The sequence below is a fragment of the Capra hircus genome, chromosome 11 (genome assembly GCF_001704415.2).
Source record: "Capra hircus breed San Clemente chromosome 11, ASM170441v1, whole genome shotgun sequence".
In the NCBI taxonomy this organism is placed as follows: domain Eukaryota; kingdom Metazoa; phylum Chordata; class Mammalia; order Artiodactyla; family Bovidae; genus Capra; species Capra hircus.
Window position 1 is genome coordinate 73,430,686 of NC_030818.1, and position 25,534 is coordinate 73,456,219.

At 39.3% G+C, this 25,534-nt stretch overlaps 1 protein-coding gene across 6 annotated transcripts in view; it reads left to right on the top strand.

Annotated features, from left to right (window-relative positions):
- DTNB (dystrobrevin beta) overlaps nt 1–25,534 on the top strand; it is a 239,978-nt gene that overhangs the window by 21,838 nt on the left and 192,606 nt on the right. For all 6 annotated transcript variants that reach the window (XM_018055540.1, XM_018055543.1, XM_018055546.1 and 3 more), the window contains exons 2-4: nt 6,414–6,481; nt 11,646–11,726; nt 17,016–17,229. In XM_018055540.1, coding sequence (XP_017911029.1) covers nt 6,415–6,481; nt 11,646–11,726; nt 17,016–17,229 — 362 coding nt within the window. In that variant the 5' untranslated portion in view covers nt 6,414. The remainder of the gene's footprint in view (nt 1–6,413; nt 6,482–11,645; nt 11,727–17,015; nt 17,230–25,534) is intronic.

Sequence of the window (25,534 nt, forward strand, 5' to 3'; positions counted from 1 at the left end):
GGGAAGTCATTTATAGTCATCTTAATTTTTGTGTACCCCATACATTTGGATTTTATGAAATCTGAACTATAAGATTGATTGAAATGGAATATCTTTAATATTTTACTTTGAGTTCCACAAAAAGCTGACTCTTAGACAAGGATTTGAGTGCAAGTATGAGATTTTGTTTTACATGTTATCCTTGCAGATACTTGTAGGGGACGAGGAAGTGAATAGGGAAGGGAAGTTAGCAAATAAAGGCTTTGTTATCAAACAAGTTCCTACTGTGGATAACTGAAGCTTATTCCCACCAGTGAGCTCTAGGAGCTCATATAACACATGTCCTCAGAGTTTTATACTCCTTAAGGGGCTTCCCTGGTGGCTCCGTTGGTTAAGAATCCGCCTGCAGTGTGGGAGACCTGGGTTCGATCCCTGGGTTGGGAAGATCCCCTGGAGGAGGGCATGGACCCACACCAATATTCTTGCCTGGAGAATCCCCATGAACAGAGGAACCTGGTGGGCTACAGTCCGTGGGATCGCAAAGAGTTGGACACGACTGAGTGACTTTCACATGCACAAGGGGCAAGGTAGGTAGAGTGTGTATATACCAACTACATCAATCATTAGGACTGTTTCTGCTGCTGCTGCTAAGTTGCTTAAGTTGTGTCTGACTCCATGCGACCCCATGGACAGCAGCCCACCAGGCTCCCCCGTCCCTGGGATTCTGCAGGCAAGAACACTGGAGTGGGTTGCCATTCCCTTCTCCAATGCATGAAAGTGAAAAGTGAAAGTGAAGTCGCTCAGTCATGTCCGACTCTTTGCGACCCCATCGACTGCAGCCTACCAGGCTCCTCCGTCCATGGGATTTTCCAGGCAAGAGTACTGGACTGGGTTGCCATTGCCTTCATCTGTTTCTAGGAAGGGGTAAATTTATAGTATTTTATAGTATTTCAGGCCTGTCATGCCGAGTAGGAAATAGACTTTAGAGGTCAGAGAAAGCCTGGTTTCTCTATTAAAACAAAAACAAAGAGAAATAAAGAAAAGCAGATCCTATCAGTCAGTATAGAAGGATTCAATAAAGATTAGGAGATATGGAAAATGAGAGCACCCTATAAACTCTTTCCTTAATACCCTGCCATGCAGTTCCCACATCTTCGGCTCATTTACTTTGGGCCATCAAAACCCCCACGCCGACTTACATGAGTTAGTCTACAGCATGTTAGGACTGGTGCCAGGAGTCCTTTATAGAACATTAAATCCTGGGTCACGGGCCAGGTGTTGGCATGTCAGCAGACTTTGTCTTATCTTACACTTGGCTCAGGTTGAACACTCGTCAATTCTAGGTATGTTCTTCCAGTTCCTGTTGGTGCATATCGTCAGGTCCAGCAGCTGTTTTGATGAATCCTCACTTTCCTATCCAAAGCGAGGCCAGCCCCTTCCAATTCTGTTGATGTGAATGAGGCTGGACCCTGGTTACTAGCCTGGAAACAGGGAGGAAGGTAGGGACAGATTTTGAGGTGGGTCAGCATCTTTTGAGGCATGCATCTGAGATGAGGGCTTTGCGTGGGCTTTAGGCCGAGGAAACAGCCCCTGTAGCAAGAGCAGGAGAGCCACTTCTGCCCCAGAGTGTTCAGGAGAATCTTGGCTGGACTGTGAATTCAATCTTCTTTAAGTTGCCTACCTTCGTAATTTGAATTTGAGCCTGATTTTTAGCACAGTCTGCTCTCAAGTTGTGGGAGCTGAGGGTTCCTTAGAAAATGCTACCATGGAGATCATCTGGCTGTCATAGCTTGCTCTGAGTTGGTGCTTGACTGGTTTAAGTCTTGATATTTTCTGTATTCTGTACATCAGTTCTTCTTAACAAAAGCTCAACCATTTAGTTGTCTTTAAAATTCCCGGTGCTCTTATCTCTCTCAAATGTGAAAGCCAACGGATAAGCCAGTCATCTTCTAAGTGTATCCCTTACTCGTTTCACCACATCAAGAGTCTTAGTACTATCCATGCAGCAGCACACCAGGGGTTCTCACCAAGCCACTTAATCCTAGCACTGGGATCCTTGTCTGGTGAGTGATCCACTTACAGAATTCATCTCAGAGGTCTGTTTTACAGGATCAAATCTGTCTTATTTTGGATTACCCTAGAAGAAAATGCTCTGTAAGGACTCAAGTGCAATTAAAAAAAAAAATTATTTCTTAGATCCTAGAAAATACTGGTGAAAGAGTAGAGAAGTGAGACAGAGAAGAGAAAGTAGTTAATAAAGTATTTCATATAAGTTGCCATGGGTGAGCAAAGTTAATTCCAAAGGGGAGCTCAGGAAGTCAGTGGAACACATGGTCTCAGAGTTATTCCCTCTGATAGGTAAAGAAGCTGGATCATTTATATATTAACTTCCATCAGTGGGAGGACTGCTGTCCAGGGATGTTAATCCCCTGGTACTTCCGGACTGCACTGCAGATGTCAAAGCCTTCAGTGGCCGGAAAAAGCCTCAAATAAAGAAATGCAAATGCTGGCAACCAGAAGCTGATAAGTTATGCGTCAGAGTAGTAGTATGGGTAATGGAATGAAGGCAGAATATCAGCAGGTTCCATTGCACCTGCTAAGTTAACAAATAAGGTCAGTATTGGGGCTTCTATTGAATAACAAGCTTTTCTTCCATGTTGGCTGGTTTTGAGAGTTTTTCTAAAAATACATTCTTCTGGCTATAGGTCTTGTGTCAGACCTGTGATTTGCAGATATTTTTCTCCCAGGGTGTACCTTTTGTTTTCTCATTGGTTTCTTTCATAGAACAGAAGTATTTAATTTTGGTGATGTCCAGTTTATTATTATTATTTTCTTTTGTTCTTTGTGCTTTTAGAGTGATACATCAGACCATGAAGATTTTCTCTCATGGTTTCTTCTTTTACACTTTTACATTTATGTCTGTCTTCCATTTTGAATTAATTTTTATTTATGGGGTGAGGTATAGGTCAGGGTTCATCTCTTTGACATAAGCATAACCAGTTTTTCTGACACCCAGACTGTCCTTTCTTCATTGAATTTCTTTTGCATCTTAAAAAAAAAATCAAGTGGCCATATTTGTGTGCCTCTGTATCCAGACGCTGTTCTATTCCATTGATCTGTGTACTTGTCCCTTTGTCAATATCATGCTGTCTTGATTACTGTAGTTTTTTAGTAATTCTTAAAATTGAATAGTACATGCCTCTAACATTATTCTTCCTTTCCAAAATTTCTTATCTGGTCTGTACCTTTAGACTCTCCATATAAAATTTAGAACTGTCTATATTTACAAAAAATTATGCTGGGGTTTTGATTAGACCATCTGATTAGATGATACAGACTCCTGTAGTTTCCCAGGGTAGCTGCTTTTATTGATACTGCCACTGCTTGGCTACTGCCACTGCTTGGCTGGAGTGGGAGAAAATGAAGAAAAAGAAGAGAGAGGAAAAAAGTGCTGGGAAGTCTCTCCCATTCTCCCTGGATGGGCTTTAGACTTCTTTCTTCTCTTTAAGCTGTAGCTAGAGGATTTTTCCCAGATTCCTCTGTGTGCTAGGTTCAGGGGTTTGTGCTTGTTGAGTTCAAGCCAGGGGCTCAAGAGGGAAAAAAGGATAAACTCACCAGCTGTTTGGTGGTATTTTGGATTCTGTTGTATTCTTTCCCAGTCCACCTGGTGATATTTACTTTCACCAACCTCAAATAACTCCAGCACACATTCCATGCAGGTGTATAATTTGATTGGAGAGTAAGGGCTTCCCAGGTGGCTCAGTGGTAAAAAAAAATCACCTGCCAATGCTGGAGATACGGGTTTGATTGCTGGGTCAGGAAGATCCTCTGGAGAAGGAAATGACAACCTGCTCCAGTATTGTGGCCTGGGAAATTCCATGGACAGAGGAGCCTGGCAGGCTACAGTCCATTGGATTGCAAAGAGTCGGACATGACTGTGCACAAATGCACAAGGTCAGTTTGTGCTGACTACCTTAGTAATATCTAAAACTTCTTGGGGGAAGATTATTAGTAAAAGTGTACTGACACAGCGTTTTGGAGGGCAATTTGGCATTCTTTGGAAGGACTGATGCTAAAGCTGAAACTCCAGTACTTTGGCCACCTCATGCACAGAGTTGACTCATTGGAAAAGATTCTGATGCTGGGAGGGATTGGGGGCAGGAGGAGAAGGGGACGACAGAGGATGAGATGGCTGGATGGCATCACCGACTCCATGGACAAGAGTTTGGGTGAACTCTGGGAGTTGGTGATGGACAGGGAGGCCTGGTGTGCTGTGATTCATGGGGTCGCAAAGAATCGGACACGACTGAGCGACTGAACTGACTGACTGACCAAAATTTTAAATGTATATAGCAATGAAGAATGAATCTTAGAGTAATTAATAAGGCAGTTGCCAAGGATAAACTTCCGATAATGGAAGTGAAACTCAAACCCTTGTGGAATGTGGGATGGTTGTTGTCATTTTGACATGGGAACATGCTAACCAAACTGGGCCAGTCATTTGTAGTAATGCAGTATTAATTACAGTTGCTTTAGGTTGGGTTGGCATACTTTTTCTTAAAGGACCAGATAGTAAAGATTTTAGACTTTGCGTGCCAGATGCTTTTTGTTGAAAACACTCAACTCAGCCTTTGTAGTATGAGAACATCCATAGACAATAGATAAATGAATAGGTGTGGTTGTGTTCCAATAAAACTTTATTTGCAAAAACAGGTGACAGGTCAGATCTGGTCCAGGGTAGTATAGTTTCTCTAGTTTAATTATCCCTGCTTTACATGACCTCTTGCTTCCAGTGCTGCTGTATTCATACATGTATATGTGGGCTCTGAAGTGGCATTGGCAGTACAATATGTTTTTATTAATTTTTTCAAGATTAATTTGGAAATAAAGATAAAATTTAGAGAATTGTCCTGAAGAATTTAGGGATCTCCCAGAATTCTTAGATTCTACTTTGAGAAAAATTATTTTAAAGAACAAAGTAGAAGAAATTTAATAAATTATATATTTTATAAAGGATATTATGATTCTCTATTTTAATTTGTGTTTAGTGTTTAAACTTTGTAATACACAGTGAGAGACCAAGTTTTTGGATAGGAGGGAGGAGGTTTTTGAATACCCTTTTTCTTTATAATTACAGGCTACCTAGATTTCATGAGATTTTTTTTTTGCTGTTTCTGGTTGCTTTTTCTTCGGCTTACTTTCCTTCTGTTTAAAACTGTTTCCTCTTGGGGGCAAATTGTTAGGTAACCATCACTTACTATTTGGTAACATTACAGTGATTTAGGAATGGGATAGTTTTAATTATCAAAATATTAATTGCAGAATGTTACGGAATATATTTACATTTTAAATTTTCTTTAGGCTATAACTAAACTTTCAGTAGGCACTTTGCTTTAATGGATGTGTAATTTGGATGTGTAATGGATGTGTAGTCATCATTTAATTTATGATTCTACACATTTGAGAATGTTATGTAAATAACTCCATGATCTACAGTAGTTTAATCTGCTTAGGGAGTTATTTAGCATATGCTATTTGTAGATATTTTTACTTCGTAGAGTAAGGCAGAGTTTCGCTGAAATTGTCACAAATTTTACATCAGTAAGGTCCATGCAGTGGGCTATTGTGTTCTCTTTTAAGCACAGAGATTTGAAATGTATTTAGAAACAACAGTTGTGAAAGAAGTTTAATGAAAGGGTTGCAGTTTTGCTCTGTTGCTTGTGCATTCTGTGTCTTTGAGCAAGTTAGTGTTCTTTTCTAGACATCTGTTTTCTAATCTATAAAATGGCATTATTATTAAATAATGCCAACACTCAGAACTGTTGGGAGAATTAAATGAGATAATGCATGGAAAGAGTTTTATTTTTAAACAAAGTGATTGGCATAGTATAAGTCATGTGATTAAAAACTTATGTTTAGGAGTTCTTTGAATTTGTGCATGAAATCCTCTTTCAGTACTTTTTAATATAAAAATAAAAGGTTTTATTTATATCTTTTATGTATGAGCTAATTATCTTAATGTTTTTATTATTATAGCCTTTCATTATAATTATTATCTAAATGGTTTTTAATAACATGTTTATCTATGTAAAACAGTAGAAATATGGGGAAATTGTTTTGACTAATCCAGGACTCTGTAGAGAAAATAAAGTTAAAAATACGACATGACCCCATATTGTCTGCACAGGAAGCAAGTGTATGAGCTCATTTAAGTATTGACTTTATAATATTTTAGAAGCTGTCAAATAAGGGGACAATAGTTTGTCTTTTTCTTCCTTGGGCTTCCACTTTACTTTTATTGGTATCCTTTTAATGTGTGCGTATACGGCTTGGTTTCCTGGACCTCTCCAAAACAGACTGATAAGAACTTGGTGGAATTGTCAAATTACACATTTGTTTACACAGTCGTTTATTGTATCCTTCTTTGTCTTTAGGATGATTGAGGAAAGTGGGAACAAGCGGAAGACCATGGCAGAGAAGAGGCAGCTGTTCATAGAAATGCGTGAGTCTTCTGGAATCCTTATTTGTATTAATGTGTGGGAATGTCTTTTTTTTCCCCCGATCAAATCAGAGCTTTAATCCGAAGTTTTATGCTACAAATTTTAGGAAGAGAGAAATGGGAATTAAAGAATCATGCAGTTGGAGGACACCAAGCCAGAGCATTACTTTAATTGAATTAACTGGAGTTGCTTACTTAAGCAAGGTCATAAATAATGACAAATATGTTACCTAGAATATCTGTGAGTTTAAAGCATGCCAGTCAGTTTAGACATCTTGAAATAACTCCATTGTTACCATGAGCTTGCAGGTGATTATAAATAATATGTTATATAAATTACCTTATTGTAGTTGACCAGTTTTCCCAGCACCACTTGTTAAAGAGATTGTCTTTACTCCACTGTATATTCTTGCCTCCTTTGTCGAAGATAAGGTGTCCATAGGTGTGTGGATTTATCTCTGGGCTTTCTATTTTGTTCCATTGATCTATATTTCTGTCTTTGTGCCAGTACCATACTGTCTTGATGACTGTGGTGCTGGGAAAACTGGTCAACCACTTGTGAAAGAATGAAACTAGATTACTTTCTAACACCACACACAAAAATAAACTCAAAATGGATTAAAGATCTAAACGTAAGACCAGAAACTATAAAACTCCTAGAGGGGAACATAGGCAAAACACTCTCCGACATAAATCACAGCAGGATCCTCTAAGATCCACCTCCCAGAATACTGGAAATAAAAGCAAAAATAACAAATGGGATCTAATTAAAATTAAAAGCTTCTGCACAACAAAGGAAACTATAAGCAAGGTGAAAAGACAGTCTTCTGAATGGGAGAAAATAATAGCAAATGAAGCAACTGACAAACAACTAATCTCAAAAATATACAAGCAACTTATGCAGCTCAATTCCAGAAAAATAAACGACCCAATCAAAAAATGGGCCAAAGAACTAAATAGACATTTCTCCAAAGAAGACATATGGATGGCTAACAAACACATGAAAAGATGCTCAACATCACTCATTATCAGAGAAATGCAAATCAAGACCACAATGAGGTACCATTTCACACCAGTCAGAATGGCTGTGATCCAAAAGTCTGCAAGCAATAAATGCTGGAGAGGGTGTGGAGAAAAGGGAACCCTCTTACACTGTTGGTGGGAATGCAAACTAGTACAGCCACTATGGAGAACAGTGTGGAGATTCCTTAAGAAACTGGAAAGAGAACCGCCATACGACCCATCAATCCCACTGCTGGGCATATACACTGAGGCAACCAGAATTGAAAGAGACACATGTACCCCAGTGTTCATCGCAGCACTGTTTATAATAGCCAGGACATGGAAACAACCTAGATGTCCATCAGCAGATGAATGGATAAGAAAGCTGTGGTACATATACACAATGGAGTATTACTCAGCCATTAAAAAGAATACATTTGAATCAGTTCTAATGAGATGGATGAAACTGGAGCTGATTATACAGAGTGAAGTAAACCAGAAAGAAAAACACCAATACAGTATACTAACACATATATATGGAATTTAGAAAGATGGTAATGATAACCCTGTATGCAAGACAGCAAAAGAGACACAGATGTATAGAACGGACTTTTGGACTCAGAGGGAGAGGGAGAGGGTGGGATGATTTGGGAGAATGGCACTGAAACATGTCTACTATCATGTAAGAAACGAATTGCCAGTCTATGTTCGATACAGGATACAGGATGCTTGGGGCTGGTGGGCAGGGATGATCCAGAGAGATGATATGGGGTGGGAGGTGGGAGGGTGGTTCAGGATTGGGAACTGATATACACCCGTGGTGGATTCATGTCAATGTATGGCAACACCAATACAGTATTGTAAAGTAAAATAAAGTAAAAATAAAAATTAAAAAAAGAAACCAAACACACGTCTCCTTTTTCCCTTTAAAAAAAAAAATTACCTTACTGTAAATAAAGATTCCAATGTAGAGAGGACTAAGTGTTAGAACAACACTTAGAGCTGTTGTAAGAAGTAAAAGTAGGAATTTGTACTTTGGTATGTAACTTTACTATATACCCTTTAAAATCGTCTGTTAAAACATTCTTGCATATTGTTATTTATTCTTATATAGTCCTATATTCTTCAGCAAAAGGGTCACCTTTTCATTGAATTTTATTTACTGAGGCTCTGTTATGTTCCAGGCACCGTTATAGGTGCTAGGGTTATGTGTTAGTCGTGTCCCAGTCGTGTCTGACTCTTTGTGACCCCATGGACCATAGCCCACCAGGCTTCTCTCTCCATGGAATTCTCCAGGCAACATTACTGGAGTGGGTTGCCATTCCTTTCTTCAGGGAATCTTCCCCACCCAGGGATCAAACCTACATCTCCTGCATTGCAGACAGATTCTTTACCATCTGAGCCATATAGGGGAGAACAAAACACAGTCCCTGACCTCACTCATACTGTTTTCATTTTAAAGGGAAACTGACAAAAATAGAAACCAAATAAGAACCAAGCCTATTTGGTTATCACTTTCCTTGCTTGCCATTATTTAAAAGAAAATAAAGTCTTGGTGGAATCAGCCATGTGTCTCTACCATTTCCCTTTGTGGGATTTTAAAACTTTGCCCTCTAATTCACCAACTGTGAGAGTCACCCTTGAGTGATCTTGATTTTATTTGTACCTTCCTCTCTTCTGGGACCTCTGGCTTCATCTTCGGTCCCTAGGGTTTCTAATCGGACTGCCAAGAGAAAAATGAGGAAGTCATTCATGGTCATATTTGTTACTTATTCAGACTATTTTTTTAAAATATTTTTTTCTTAATCAGAAGTACTTGTAAAAGTTTTTGGACAGCTCTGAAATGTTACTATGCATTTATTAGATTTATAATCTCTCCTCTTCTTTCTCCTTCCATGCTCCTTATCTCCCCAGTTAGATTCCTTTCTCAGCAAAGTAAATTTATTTCCTCATGCCTCTCATTGGTCTACTGAGCACCTCCACCACATCCTATGGCTTCCTGGAACACCTTTGGAATGCTTGGCCCTGCTTGAAGAGGGCTGCAAGCATCAACATGTTTACACAGGAAGAGGAGCTGACTGCTGTACTACTTTTATTATCTCCCTCCATCAGCCTTTCCTTGCTGGTGTCTACAGTTGTATAACCTTTTGACTTGACTTTATATTTTTCGGAAAAGAACAGATCAGAGTCTTTTATTCCAGGCATTCCAGAACTTCCTAATTTTCAATAGTTTATTCATTCAGTAAATATTTAGTTGTTGTTTAGTTGCTCAGGTATTAATATAAATCTTCATGAACTTAGATTAGGCAACGCCTTCTCAGGTATGACACCAAAAAGCACAAGTGACTAAAGAATGAATGGATATAGTGGATTAATCAAAGTTAAACACTTTGTACTCCAGTGAATATGACTAAGAGGTGAAATGACTACTCACAGAATGGGAGGAAAAATTTGCAAATCACATATTTCATAAGGGACTCGTATCTATAACATATAAAAGACTCTTACAACTCAATGATGAAAGACAAACAACCCAATTAAGAAATAAGCAGAGTGACTCATAAGGGGAAGAGGTTTCTTTTTGAAATAATGAAAAATTTCTAAAAACTGACTGTGGTGATGGTTGTACAACTAAATTGAATACTTTAAGTGGGTGAATTCTATTTCAAAAAAACCTGTTATATTGAAAAACAGGACTGAACAGTGTATGTATAGAAGGATAGAAATTTTGTGAGAGCCAGGTGATGAAGGAAATAATTTTAATCATGACATCAAGGTAAAGGTTGATTGAAATGAGATTAAAAGAAATCTTTGCTTCAATTTTTGGTCAATAAGTATGTTCACCAAAAACCTGGAAAAATCCTTCCTTTTTTCTTTTCTTTTTTTTCCTATACTGTGGAATGAGCAGAAATGAGAGATGACTGTAAATATTGGTAGAAGATAATTTATGATAGTTCCCTTTCCCTCTATTGAGTCAAAAGTTGCTGCCAGATCTTACAAAGGCTGTATGGATGAAATAGAAAAAAAACTGACATTGGAGGTCAGAGTTCCCTGAAGTGGGCTTAACGTTCAAGGAGACTTTTACAGCAAATTTTGAAATGAAAACAAAGTTTGATTCATAACCTCATGTAATTTAGGCTTTGTTCTAGTTACTATGGCTATATATCACATATTCCCGAACAGTCTTTTATTTTACATCTTTTTTGGGTCTGGAAACAGAAATCATCCAGTGCTGATGTCTTGACTTTGCTACATGAAGTCTGAGGCCTCTGTTGGAAGGTTCAGACTCAAGGCTGGGTCATTTGACTCGCTCACTTATGTGTTTGGCAGTTGTTGCTGACTTTAAGCTGATGGACTCAGTTCCTCTGCCTACCAGCATCTCTGTGTGGTCTCTCCACATCCAGCTACTTTGGGCTTCTTTACAACAATGATGTCCGGGTTCCAAGCATCCTCAGAGAGTGAGAGCAGGGGCAAGCTGTGCCAGGTGTATCACCCATCTTCAGGAATCAGGCAGTGTTCCTCTGCCGCACTCTCTTTGTAGAGGCAGTCACAGTGTCCTCACGTGCAGGTGGAGGGAAACAATCTTCAGCTCTTGCTGGGGAGGGGCAGTGTACTGGAAGCACATGACACAGTGGTCTGGAAATACTGGTATGGCCCTTTCTTGAAAAACACAGGCCGCCTCAGACATGGAAGGGGACCTTAGAGATCAGCTGGTCCAGTTCCCCGATTTTTCAGATGAGGCCAGTGAGGCCAGGAAGAAGGGGTGTAACATGGCCACGGTCGTGGTCCATGGTTGGTGGTCAGACTGGGGCTGGAATTGAGCTTTCCTGGCTCTAGGCTGAGGTCTTTCCTACTCTACCACTGATTTTCACTTTGCAGAATATGTAATTCATTCACTCAAATCATGAGTGGTCCTCCCCTCAGAGTTTTCCTAGACTAGCAAACAGACTGATGTAGGCAAAACTGCTGGCATCGTGCTTGGCATGGAGTGGGCACACAGAAGCGTTTCTTAACTCTTCTTCTCCACCTTGTGTTTTAGCCAAAGAAGGCCTAGTTGACATTTTATGTATAGCCTGTGCCAACACAATAGAATAGAGTCACTTCCCCAGTGTGTGGAAATTAAATGGTAAATCTAATTGAAGGTTTCTTATTTGCCCTTTTTCAGGTGCTCAGAATTTTGATGTCATACGACTATCAACTTACAGAACAGCTTGCAAATTACGATTTGTACAAAAACGATGCAACCGTAAGTCATTTCTACTCATTTCTATGATAGCTGGATTGAGCTCTTGATAGTATAAAGGATTTTACTGTCTTCTAGTCATATTGTACTATTAATTAAATTTTTTTGTCATAAGTGTTTATCAGAATGTAAGCTTCATAATGGAAAGAATTTCTTGACTTATTCTGGGTGTCCCTCAAAATATTTAAGAAACTCAGTAAGGTAACTAGCTTTGAGATTAATTAATTCTTTAAATGGGAGAATTGATTTCTCCTTGTCACTGTTTTTAGTGAAAAGCTTTATACAAAATTAATATAATTTATCAGTTTCTAGAGGGAAAGAAAAGCTAATATTTTGATAAAGGTGTAGTAAAAATTAACTTTCTTGATTAAACTTATTATAACATAAATCAGCCTTTTCTATAAGCAGTTGCTTCTACAGTTACTACTTATGAAATAAATAGATGTATGTGTATATGTATATACACAGGCATATAAATTCCTTCTTAATTTGTGTACAGAGAACTAACTTAGAATTGTACTTTTCTCATATATGTGTTTGTGTATGTATTAAGGAAAAACTGTTTTGTGTAATCTAAAGATCATTAGCCTTAGAGTGGGAAAATCCGTTTTAGCCTAGGTTTTGTTTGCCATTTATTATGTCACTTTGTATCTAAATACTCCTACACTGCTTTAAGTCCTACTCAGAAATTTTAGCTTAAAATTCTCTTTGAAGAGTTTACCTTGCCATCCTAGATTGAAGTCATGTTTCTTCTCTGATTTCCCAAAGCATTGTTTTTCAAATTATGGGTTGTGACCTGTTAATGGTTCCTGAAACCGTTTTGGTGGACTGTAGCCAGAATTTAAAGCATGTAATGGAGAGAAAGAAGGACAGAAAGCTAGAATATAGCTTATATAGTAAGGTATTTTGTGAAACATGTTTTTTATATATCTAGAAGTGTGTGTGTATGTGTGTTGTGATTAAAATACATTTTTGTGGGTTGTCAAAAAGTTTGAAAACCACTGTCCTAGGGCAACTACCAGTTTTATAATTCTTCCTATAATTCTTGGAAAACAGTAGTCTGTGTGTGGGCTGAGCCAGCCTAATGGCATTACTAATGTAAACTAAAGATGCGTGGTTTTAGAAGTTCTATGTTGTCACATATGATTCTTCAATCCACCTGAAATTTTTTTGTGGGTGGAGAGTATAGGTAGGAATCAAATTTTTTCCACTGTTTATTGAAGAGACTATCCAGTTTCTCCATTACTAAAAAAATCTTTTTCTCATATTCATTAGGAGAAATGTACCAGAATGTTGATAGCTGTGTCCATATATGAGAGGATCTGCTTTTGGACTCTTGTGTTCTATTGGTCTGTTTGTCTATCCTTGTACGAGTCATTACCGTTATAGCTTTATAACATGTTCTGAATATCGGGTAGAACAAGTCTCCCTACTTTGTTCTATAGAGACATTTTCTTTTTTACATTTATTTTCATACAAATTTTAGAATCTGTTAATTTATACTAAAAACATAATTTTAATTATAAAATTAAAAATTAATTTACATATAGTAAAATTCATCCTTTTAATATATAGCACTTGGGATTTTCTTGGGGTTACATTGAATCTGTAGATCAAGCTGGGGAGAATTGCTGTATTTCCAGTGTTGAGATTTTATTCTATAAACATGGTAGATCCCTCCATTTATTTAGATTTTCATTTTCTGCTAGTTATATTTATAGGTATGTTGGTAGAGATGCTATACATCCTTTATTGGACTTATTCCTAAATTCTTGATGATGTGTAATACTATTATACATTTTTAAAATTTCATTACCTGTAACTGGTATGTGGAAATGCAGTGACTTTCATATCTTGATTTGTATCTAGCAGTCATTCTAGACTCACGTATTAATTTTAGTGATAAATGTATAGAGTCTTTATGATTTTTGATGTATATAATTTTGTCATTTAAATGAGTTACATTTCTTTATTTACAATGTTTGTACTGATAATTACTGCATATTTGTATGGTTTAGGATCTGAAATACAATAGGAAGGATGATAGTGGGCGTTTTTATCTTATTCTCAGTATTAGAGAAATGGCTTTCAACATTTTACTGTTAAGTAAAAAGCAAAATGGCTGTCTGGGGAGGCCTTACAAATGGCTGTGAAAAGAAGAGAGGCAAAAAGCAAAGGAGAAAAGGAAAGATATAAGCAACAGAATGCAGAGTTCCAAAGAATAGCAAGAAGAGATAAGAAAGCCTTCTTCAGCGATCAGTGCAAAGAAATAGAGGAAAACAACAGATTGGGAAAGACTAGCGATCTCTTCCAGAAAATTAGAGGTACCAAGGGAGCATTTCATGCAAAGATGGGCTTGATAAAGGACAGAAATGGTATGGACCTAACAGAAGCAGAAGATATTAAGAAAAAGTGGCAAGAATACACAGAAGAACTGTACAAAAAAGATTTTCACGACCCAGATAGTCATGATGATGTGATCACTAATCTAGAACCAGACATCTTGGAATGTGAAGTCAAGTGGGCCTTAGGAAGCTTCACTACGAACAAAGCTAGTGGAGGTGATGGAATTCCAATTGAGCTGTTTCAAATCCTGAAAGATGATGCTGTGAAAGTGCTGCACTCAATATGCCAGCAAATTTGGAAAACTCAGCAGTGGCCACAGGACTGGAAAAGGTCAGTTTTCATTCCAATTCCAAAGAAAGGCAATGCCAAAGAATGCTCAAACTACCGCACAATTGCACTCATCTCACATGCTAGTAAAGTAATGCTCAAAATTCTCCAAGCCAGACTTCAGCAATATGTGAACCGTGAACTCCCTGACGTTCAAGCTGGTTTTAGAAAAGGCAGAGGAACCAGAGATCAAATTGCTAACATCCGCTGGATCATGGAAAAGCAAGAGAGTTCCAGAAAAACATCTATTTCTGCTTTATTGACTATGCCAAAGCCTTTGACTGTGTGGATCACAATAAACTGTGGAAAATTCTGAAAGAGATGGGAATACCAGACCTCCTGACCTGCCCCTTGAGAAATCTGTGTGCAGGTCAGGAAGCAACAGTTAGAACTGGACATGGAACCACAGACTGGTTCCAAATAGGAAAAGGAGTACGTCAAGGCTGTACATTGTCACCCTGCTTCTTTAACTTCTATGCAGAGTACACCATGAGAAATGCTGGACTGGAAGAAACACAAGCTGGAATCAAGACTGCCGGGAGAAATATCAATAACCTCAGATATGCAGATGACACCACTGTTATGGCAGAAAGTGAAGAGGAACTCAAAAGCCTCTTGATGAAAGTGAAAGAGGAGAGCGAAAAAGTTGGCCTAAACTCAACATTCAGAAAACGAAGATCATGGCATCAGGTCCCATCACTTCATGGGAAATAGATGGGGAAACAGTAGAAACAGTGTCAGACTTTATTTTTTTGGGCTCCAGAATCACTGCAGATGGTGACTGCAGCCATGAAATTAAAAGACGCTTACTCCTTGGAAGAAAAGTTATGACCAACCCTGATAGTATATTCAAAATCAGAGACATTACTTTGCTGACTAAGGTCCATCTAGTCAAGGCTATGGTTTTTCCTGTGTTCATGTATGGATATGAGAGTTGGACTATGAAGAAGGCTGAGCACTGAAGAATTGATGCTTTTGAACTGTGGTGTTGGAGAAGACTCTTGAAGGTCCCTTGGACTGCAAGGAGATCCAACTAGTCTATTCTGAAGGAGATCAACCCTGGGATTTCTTTGGAAGGAATGATGCTAAAGCTGAAACTCCAGTACTTTGGCCACCTCATGAGAAGAGTTGACTCATTGGAAAAGACTCTTATGCTGGGAGGGATTGGGGGCAGGAGGAGAAGGGGACAACAGAGGATGAGATGGCTGGATGGCATCACGGACTCGATGGATGTGAGTCTGAGTGAACTCTGGGAGATGGTGATGAACAGGGAGGCCTGGCGTGCTGCGATTCATGGGGTCGCAAAGAGTCGGACACGACTGAGCTACTGAACTGAACTGAACTGAACTAATATGTTAGCTGCAGTTTTTTATAGATATCCTTAATCAGATTAAGGAAGTTCCTAGTAGTATATTGCTTCATTTCTAAAGATAAGGTTTATTTTAAAAGTTTTCCTTTGATAATGATATCTGACTTAATTTCGTTTTAACCAGAGGACAATGTTTATATGACTTTAATCCTTTAACATTTATTGAGATTAGCTTTATGACTCAGGGTAAGGTCAATATTTTTTTAAGGTCAGTTTTTATGCATATTCATTTTATTCTTGAAAGTAAAGCATGTTTTCTGATCATTGGGGCAGGACTTCATATGGTGTCAATTATGCCTACTTTATTGGTTGTAAACTTTGTCTATGACTGTACTTATCTTTTTATATGTTTATTCTGTCACCTGCTAAGAGGAGTATGTTACTATCTTCCACAAAGCTTGTGACTTTGTCTTTTTGAGGTTCTGTTACCTTTTGCATTGTGTATTTTTAGAGCAGCAAAGGGGAGGCAAAAAAGAAGTGAGTAGGACTAAGTGCTTATATACTGAGTTGAACAAAGAGTAGCAGTTGTGGAAAAATAAAATATCGAGAGACTGAAGACAAGAATTGTTTTAATGAAGTCGGTACAGATTTCTCTCATACTCAATTCACTGTCTCTGGTGATGAGGATGTTTCTTTCCTTCTGAAATAGGGAGGGCGTTGTTCACATGGGACTTTTTATTCCTGCTTTGGGGGAGAAAGGGGGAAGTCAGAGAGTCCTTTTTGGCGTCTGCTGTTTTTCAGATGTCTTTAGCTCAAACTAATCCATAGGCCAAAGTGACATATTTTGGGGTGACGTATTCTGCTACTCTTCACTGTTCTTTTTAAACAATCATTTATTTGTGGCAGTGCTGGGTCCTCATTGCTGCATGGGCTTTCTCTAGCTGCAGAGAGGAGGGGCTGCTCCCTAGTTGCAGTGTGAGGGCCTCCCCTTGCTGCAGCTTCTCTTGCTGCGGAGCGTGGGCCCTGGGCGCATGGGCTTCAGTAACTGTAGCATGCGGGTTCAGTCGTTGGGACTCCTGGGCTCTGGAGTACACACTCAGTAGCTGTGGTGCACTGGTTTAGTTGCTCCACAGCATGTGGGATCCTCCAGGACCAAGGATCCAACCCGTGTCTCCGGCATTGGCACTGAGCCACCAGGGAAGGCCTACCCTTCACTATTCTATTAAATGTAAATAAATGTACAGTTCTTATAGCTTTCTGATAAATTAAAGCTGTTGAGCTGTTGACAAGTTCTCTTCTTTGTGTCCTAGTCCATCTTGTTGATATCTGGAACATGATCGAAGCCTTCCGAGACAATGGCCTTAATACACTGGACCATAGCACTGAGATCAGTGTGTCCCGCCTCGAGACCGTCATCTCATCCATCTACTACCAGCTGAACAAGCGCCTTCCTTCCACTCACCAAATCAGTGTGGAGCAGTCCATCAGCCTCCTTCTCAACTTCATGATTGCTGCATATGACAGGCTAGTACCTTCCCTGCTTACTCCATCTTAAGAATATTTCTCTCCTAATCATCCTTCTTTCACACTGCCTTGCCAGGGCTTGTCAACTCAGAGTCACAGTTAATAGGGAAATGAATTAGTGTAAGTCTCTTCTAAAGACTGATTCAATGCCAGAATGACTTACTGTCCCGCGGCATGTCACATAGTAACCTTTGTAACATTAGGGAGAGTCAGAACACTTGAGACATGTTGTTTGGTAAAAGCATAGATACCTTAATATTGATGTTCTGTATCCAGTGAAATATAGCCAAGTTGTACATTTGATTTTGAGGCTTTTTATCTGACATCTAAGCTAACTTTTCTTTATGATGAATAACAATTGCCCTTGGCCTATAGGATCTTGCATTCTCTCTATTTATGTTTAGAATTCTATTTTAATTTTTTTCAATGTAGAACATTGTGTTCTAAACCTTCAAACAATAGAAGAAAACTAAAGATACTCCGAAGTAAAACAGAAATGAGTTGTTATATTGGTATTTATGGAGAATGAAGTTTGTATGCTAAAGAATAAAAAAGAAATCATAAATGATGGAAGCACTGAGGTTATTTTCTGTTAACTAAGGATTTAATTGCTGATTCCTGCTATACTGTCAGCTGTCTGGTTTGGATGGGTTCATTCTCTCTCCTTCATTTTTCTCTCTGTAGAAAAGCAAGTTCAGGTATTTGTAGAATGCTGTTAGTTACACTTTATAATATTGAAGGTTCTGTGAATTAATGGTAAAGCCATTCAGATGTCAAGGCCAGGTCGCACAGAGGCAGTCACTAAATTCACAACATTTTAAAAGATATTATCACATTAGATATTCCATCCATTTAATAACAATTTTTTAAAAAGAAATTTGAATTCTTACAATATGAGTCCCAGAATTCTAGTGCCATTTTCTTAAAGCAGTTTAGATGAATGAATTCAGTAGCTTAGTGTCCAAGGAATGCTTCTTCTGATTCAAAAACCTTAGTAAAAACTGTTGTTCTACGCATGTAAGAATTAAAGATTAAAACAAACAAACAAACAAACTGTTGTTCTGTGGTGAGTAAACAGAACCTTATCATGACACTGACTTGCTGAGTGTGTCAGTTCAGGGCCATGCAACACAATGTAAGAAACAGTATTTTTATTTTCATTTTTATTTTTATTTATTTTTAATTTTTTTTTTTTTAAATTTTAAAATCTTTAATTCTTACATGTGTTCCCAAACATGAACCCCCCTCCCACCTCCCAGAAACAGTATTTTTAAAGTCAGAAATAAAAACCATCAGTCAGTCAGTCAGTTCAGTCGCTCAGTCATGTCCAACTCTTTGTGACCCCATGAACCGCAGCACGCCAGGCCTCCCTGTCCATCACCAACTGTCGGAGTTTACCCAAACTCATGTCCATTGGGTCGATGATGCCATCCAACCATCTCATCCTCTGTCGTCCCCTTTGCCTCCTGCCCTCAATTTTTCCCAGCATCAGGGTCTTTGCAAATGAGTCAGCTCTTCGCCTCAGGTGGCCAAAGTATTGGAATAAAAACCATCTGACAACTTAAAAATGACAAAGCGGAGATTATAAACTTTGATTCCATAATTATATCAAATAAGTTAACTACTATGACTAAAGATTAGAGGAGAACGGAGAGTGAAGAGATAGCAGAGGGAGAATGGGAGGACCAAAGGGAAGGCAGAAGGCACAGAGGTGTCCTAGGACACGGTAGGAGAAAGCTGGGCACACACAGCAAGAGACAAAGGAGGACTACGGACGGGAATCAGACGAAGACAAATCAGTAGAGGGCACGCTGAAGAGAGCTGGGAAAAATGAAAGGAGATGAGCGAGTTACGAAGAGTGAGGAATAATAGTGCTGACTTTGGTAATTCTCATGTTTGATGCATGGGCTTGGGGATCAGAGTAAATCATCAAATCTTGACTAATCTAGAAATCTTTATATGATATGAGCTTACTGAGTTAGCACTCTGGAAACTTGCAATTGGCTTTCTTGTACCAAAACAAAAAGAAAAAATCTGGTTGTCAGAATTTTATTTTTGAAAATCAAGACACTTTCTTATTGTGAGTGAAAGTCACTCAGTTGTGTCCGACTCTTTGCAACCCCATGGACTATACAGTTCATGAAATTCTCCAGACCAGAATACTGGAGTGGGTAGCCTTCCCCTTCCCCAGGGGATCTTCCCAACCCAGGGATCAAACCCAGGTCTCCCGCATTACAGGTGGTTTCTTTACCAGCTGAGCCACAAGGGAGGCCCAAAATATTGGAGTGGGTAGCCTATCCCTTCTCCAGTGGATCTTCCCAACCCAGGAATCGAACCGGGGTCTCCTGCATTGCAGGCAGATTCTTTACCAACTGAGCTGTTAGGGAATCCCATTTTATTGTTAAATAGTTCAAAAAGGAGTAGTCTCTTTATAGAATAGCCACTGTGTTACTTAGGCTGGGGAGTTCCTTTGATATGTAGAATTCATGTTATTTTAATTGATCTTTTCAGCCTTTTTTTGTTGCATAATTTCTCAGTGTTAAAATTTGCATGTACCAATTACTTAGTTATTAAATTCCCTCACCTCCAAACTCATAGTATAAGTTTTGGTCAGGTTATTCCTGATTATTATAATAGATTGTGAGACCTTGAAACAACCATATGGAGCAAACAGGATCTAAAACTTTCTCCCTTAAGTGTATACTTTCTTAGGAATTAATTTTTTTGAAACTTAGAATTTAAAATACTTCACATTTCACAGTTAAAAACATTGTAGAATGCAAAGAATAATATTATAAACTTCTGTGTGTAGGACTTGAAGCTGTGAGGAGCTAGCCAAAACATTCTGTGAGCCTCAGTTTTTCCTCTGTCAGGTCCTCGGGACCACAGTTATAGTACTGTAGTTACATGGTCTCGTCCAAAGGTGCAAGAGGGTGGTGCTTTAACCAACATTTTTTTTTTTCTTTGATAACAAGGATATCCAAATTCCCAGCGTGAGGGATAGGAAGCCTTCCTCACCCTTCTTCAGTTGAGCCGATTTAGAGTTTGTGATTTATTGACCTTCTTTCTGTTTCCAGCCCCTGTAGCAGTTCCATGTCTTCAGCTGTAAGCAGTAGGAAGCTCACTCAGATGGGCTTTTCTGGTGACCGGGGCACAGGCTCGCATAACAGAGGAGCCAGAGGCAGGCCAGCCCCGGATTGCGGTTGCCCCAGGGCCCTGGCTGCATTTCTTTATAGTGGTCTTGGCTTTGCCCGCCTCTTCTATCACATTTATCCTTCTGCTTCAGAAAATGCCTGCTAGCAGCTACTAAATGTTTCCGGTCAAGCCTAGGTGGGCAGAGAGAGCCAGTTATCTTTCAACACAAAGCAGAAGTACCGGAGTCTCCCTCCAGAAATGTGCATTTGGGCCACGTATGTGTAAGTGTTAGGTGTTTAATTTAGTTTTGTTGTTTTTAGCTGAAACAAAGAATTTATGCCTTTAGGACCAAGGGCAGTTAAATTCTCACCCTCAACCCATGTTGTCTCATCGTGGGGACGATTCAGCTGGATATAAAGGTGCTGACTACAGTGTTCATTACTAAATTCCTTGCAGTGCATTGGAAACTTGTTCCTGTTTTTGTTAAGTAGTCCTACTCTCCATCCAGTCCTTAATCTGAAACTGAGAGTTATTATAACTCTTCCTTCTCCGTCAACCCCAGCATTCAGTCAGTTACCAAGTTCTTTCATTTCTGCCTCTTGAATAGCCTTCAGGTCTATGAACTCCAGTAACACAGAAGAAGCTGAAGTTGAATGGTTTTATGAAGACCTACGAGACCTTTTAGAACTAACAACCAAAAAAGATGTCCTTTTCATTGTAGGGGACTGGAACACAAAAGTACGAAATCAAGAAACACCTGGCTGCTGCTGCTACTGCTGAGTCGCTTTAGTCGTGTCCGACTCTGTGTGACCCCATAGACAGCAGCCCACCAGGCTCCACTGCCCCTGGGATTCTCCAGGCAAGAACAGTGGAGTGGGTTGCCATTTCTTTCTCCAATGCATGAAAGTAAAATGTGAAAGTGAAGTCGCTCAGTTGCGTCCGGCTCTTAGCGACCCCATGGACGGCAGCCCACCAGGCTCCTCCGTCCATGGGATTTGCCAGGCAAGAGTATTGGAGTGGGGTGCCATTTGGCTTTGGGATATGGAATGAAGCAGGGCAAAGGCTAATAGAGTTTTGCCAAGAGAATGCACTGGTCATAGCAAACACCCTCTTCCAGTGACACAAGAGAAGACTCTACACATGGACGTCACCAGATGGTCAACACTGAAGTCAGATTGATTATATTCTTTGCAGCCAAAGATGGAGAAGCTTTATACAGTCAGAAAAAACAAGATCGGGAGCTGACTGTGGCTCAGATCATGAGCTCCTTATTGCCAAATTCAGACCTAAATTGAACAAAGTAGGGAAAACCACTAGACCATTCAGGTATTACATAAATCAAATCCCTTATGACTATACAGTAGAAGTGAGAAATAGATTAAGGGACTAGATCTGATAGAGTGCCTGGTGAACTATGGACGGAGGTTTGTGACATTGTATAGGAGATAGGTATCAACACTATCCCCAAGAAAAAGAAGTGCAAAAAGGCAAAATGGCTGTCTGATGAGGGCTTACAAATAGCTGTGAAAAGAAGAGATGCGAAAAGCAAAGGAGAACAGGAACGATATACCCGTTTGAATGCAGAGTTCTAAAGAATAGCAAGGAGAGATAAGAAAGCCCTACTCAGCGATCAATGCAAAGAAATAGAGGAAAACAACAGATTGGGAAAGACTAGAGATCTCTTCAAGAAAATTAGAGATACCAAGGGAATATTTCATGCAAAGATGGGCTCTATAAAGGACAGGAATGGTATGGACCTAACAGAAGCAGAAGATATTAAGAAGAGGTGGTAAGAATACACAAAAGAACTGTACAGAAAAGATCTTCACCACCCAGATAATCACAATGGTGTGATCACTCACACTCACCTAGAACCAGACATCCTGGAATGTGAAGTCAAGTGGGCCTTAGAAAGCATCACTATGAGCAAAGCTAGTGGAGGTGATGGTATTTCAGACCCTAAAAGATGATGCTGTGAAAGTGCTGCACTCAATATGTCAGCAAATCTGGAAAACTCAGCAGTGGCCACAGGACTAGAAAAGGTCAGTTTTCATTCCAATCCCAAAGAAAGGCAATGCCAAAGAATGCTCAAACTACTGCACAGTTGCACTCATTTCACATGCTAGTAAAGTAATGCTCAAAATTCTCCAAGCCAGGCTTCAGCAGTTCATGGACCATGAACTTCCAGATGTTCAAGCTGGTTTTAGAAAAGGCAGAGGAACCAGAGATCAAATTGCCAACATCCACTGGATCATGGAAAAAGCAAGAGAGTTCCAGAAAAACATCTACTTCTGCTTTATTGACTATGCCAAAGCCTTTGACTGTGTGGATCACAATAAACTGTGGAAAATTCTGAAAGAGACGAGAATACCAGACCACCTAACCTGCAACTTCTATGCAGAGTACATCATGAGAAACACTGGACTGGAAGAAACACAAGCTGGAATCCAGATTGCTGGGAGAAACATCAATAACCTCAGATATGCAGATGACACCACCCTTATGGCGGAAAGTGAAGAGGAACTCAAAAGCCTCTTGATGAAAGTGAAAGAGGAGAGTGAAAAAGTTGGCTTAAAGCTCAACATTCAGAAAACGAAGATCATGGCATCCAGTCCCATCACTTCATGGGAAATAGATGGGGAAACAGTAGAAACAGTGTCAGACTTTATTTTTGGGGGCTCCAAAATCGCTGCAGATGGTGACTGCAGCCATGAAATTAAAAGACGCTTACTCCTTGGAAGAAAAGTTATGACCAACCTAGATAGTATATTCAAAAGCAGAGACATTACTTTGCCGATTAAGGTCCATCTAGTCAAGGCTATGGTTTTTCCTGTGGTCATGTATGGATGTGAGAGTTGGACTGTGCAGAAGGCTGAGCGCCGAAGAATTGATGCTTTTGAACTGTGGTGTTGGAGAAGACTCTTGAGGGTCCCTTGGACTGCAAGGAGGTCCAACCAGTCCATTCTGAAGGAGATTAGCCCTGGGATTTCTTTGGAAGAAATGATGCTAAAGCTGAAGCTCTAGTACTTTGACCACCTCATGCAAAGAGTTGACTCATTGGAAAAGACTCTGGTGCTGGGAGAGATTGGGGGCAGGAGGAGAAGGGGACGACCCAGGATGAGATGGCTGGATGGCATCACCGACTCGATGGACGTGAGTCTGAGTGAACTCCGGGAGATGGTGATGGACAGGGAGGCCTGGCGTGCTGCGATTCATGGGGTTGCAAAGAGTCGGACACGACTGAGCGACTGAACTGAACTGAACTGAGTCAATGCTATGGTTTTTCCAGTAGTCATGTATGGATGTGAGAGTTGGACTATAAAGAAAGCTGAGCACAGAAGAATTGATGCTTTTGAACTGTGGTGTTGGAGAAGACTCTTGAGAGTCTCTTGGATTGCAAGGAGATCCAACCAGTCCATCCTAAAGGAGATCAGTCCTGGGTGTTCATTGGAAGGACTGATGTTGAAGCTGAAACTTCAATACTTTAGCCACCTGATGTAAAGAACTGATTCATTAGAAAAGCCCCTGATACTGGGAAAGATTGAGGGCATGAGGAGAAGGGGACGACAGAGGATGAGATGGTTGGATGGCATTACTGACTCAACGGACATGGGTTTAGGTAGACTCTGGGAGTTGGTGATGGACAGGGAGTCCTGGTGTGCTGTGGTTCATGGGGTTGCAAAGAGATGGACACGGCTGAGTGACTGAACTGAACTATGATCTCCCCATCCCCATTACTACATCCCAGACCTCTGGTATCATCTTTTGCCTGGAGCACTGCTATAGCTCCTAATTTATTTTTCCCCATATACTCTTTTTGCCCTCATTCATGGAAATAACAAACACCCAGCAATCCACCCAGGAACTTGAACATGAACATTGAGGATTATTTACATTTATCTCTTCTAACCCTTCCCACTGACCTATACTTAACTAAGGTGAACCCTGTCCTAATTTTGTGTTATCGTTGACTTGTTTCTTAAAAAAACATTGTTTTCACATGTATGGACATAAAGTATTATTTACTTTGAAATATTTTTACAATTATAAAAAGAGTGCCATGCTGATGTACTATTATATTATTTATTTATTTCACCCAGTAATACATTTTAAAGATTCATTCATGTTGCACTTATCTATAGTTCAGTTATTTTAACTGGCATAAAACATTCTGTTGTATTTCTGTACTACCGTGGTGTTTTCTAGATATTTGCTCTAAGAAACAACACTGTTTGGAATATTCTTATACATGTTTTGTGGTACATTATCCAAATGTTTTGCTTGGTTCTAAACTGAGGCATAGTATTGCTGAGCTGTGGGGGTGTATGAAAATTCAGCTTTAAATTGAATTAATATTTATTTATTTTAAATATTTATTCATTTATTTGAGCACACCGGGTCTTAGTTGTAGCATGTAAACCCTTAGCTGTGGCATTTGGGATCTAGTTTCCTGACCAGGGATCGAACCCCGGCCCCCTGCATGGGGAGTTTGGAGTCTCAGCCATTGGACCATCAGGGCACTGATTTTTAGAAAGTATCAAATGATTCTTCCAAACTGTACTAGTAAATAGGAGATCCTTTTCATTCACATTTTGTAAGCCTTAGAATTCTCAGACTTCTTAGTTTGTTAGTTTTGTTGTTTTTCACCCTCTCCTACATTTTCAAGCTTCTATGTGGAATTATTTTCTTTCTCCCTGAAGAACACTCTTTGGTATTTCTTTTCTGCAAGTCAGGTTGTGACACATTGTCTTAATTTTTGTTTGAAATTTCCATGTTCATACTTGAAGAATATTTTAAACTGATATACGAGTTTTGGTTGACAATTTTTTCTTTGAACATTTTAAGAATATTGTTCTAGTATTTTTGTAGCTTCTGTTATTTCTGATGAGAAATCGATAGTGAATGTAATTTTAGTTGCTTTGATGGTAATCTGTCAATTTCCTTTGCAACTCTTAAGATTTTTTTTTCCTTTTCTTTTTTTCTTTTGGTCTTCAGCAATATTACCATGATGCCAAATGCATCATTCTTACATTCCTTAAATACAATAAGCAGAGTTTTTTGGTAAGATCTGGGCTTTTAATCCAATATCTAGATTCCCTATGGTTCTTTTTGTACTGTTTGCTGTTTCTTGTTGTCTTATCTCCGTTTTGCCTTACTATTTTTTATTATG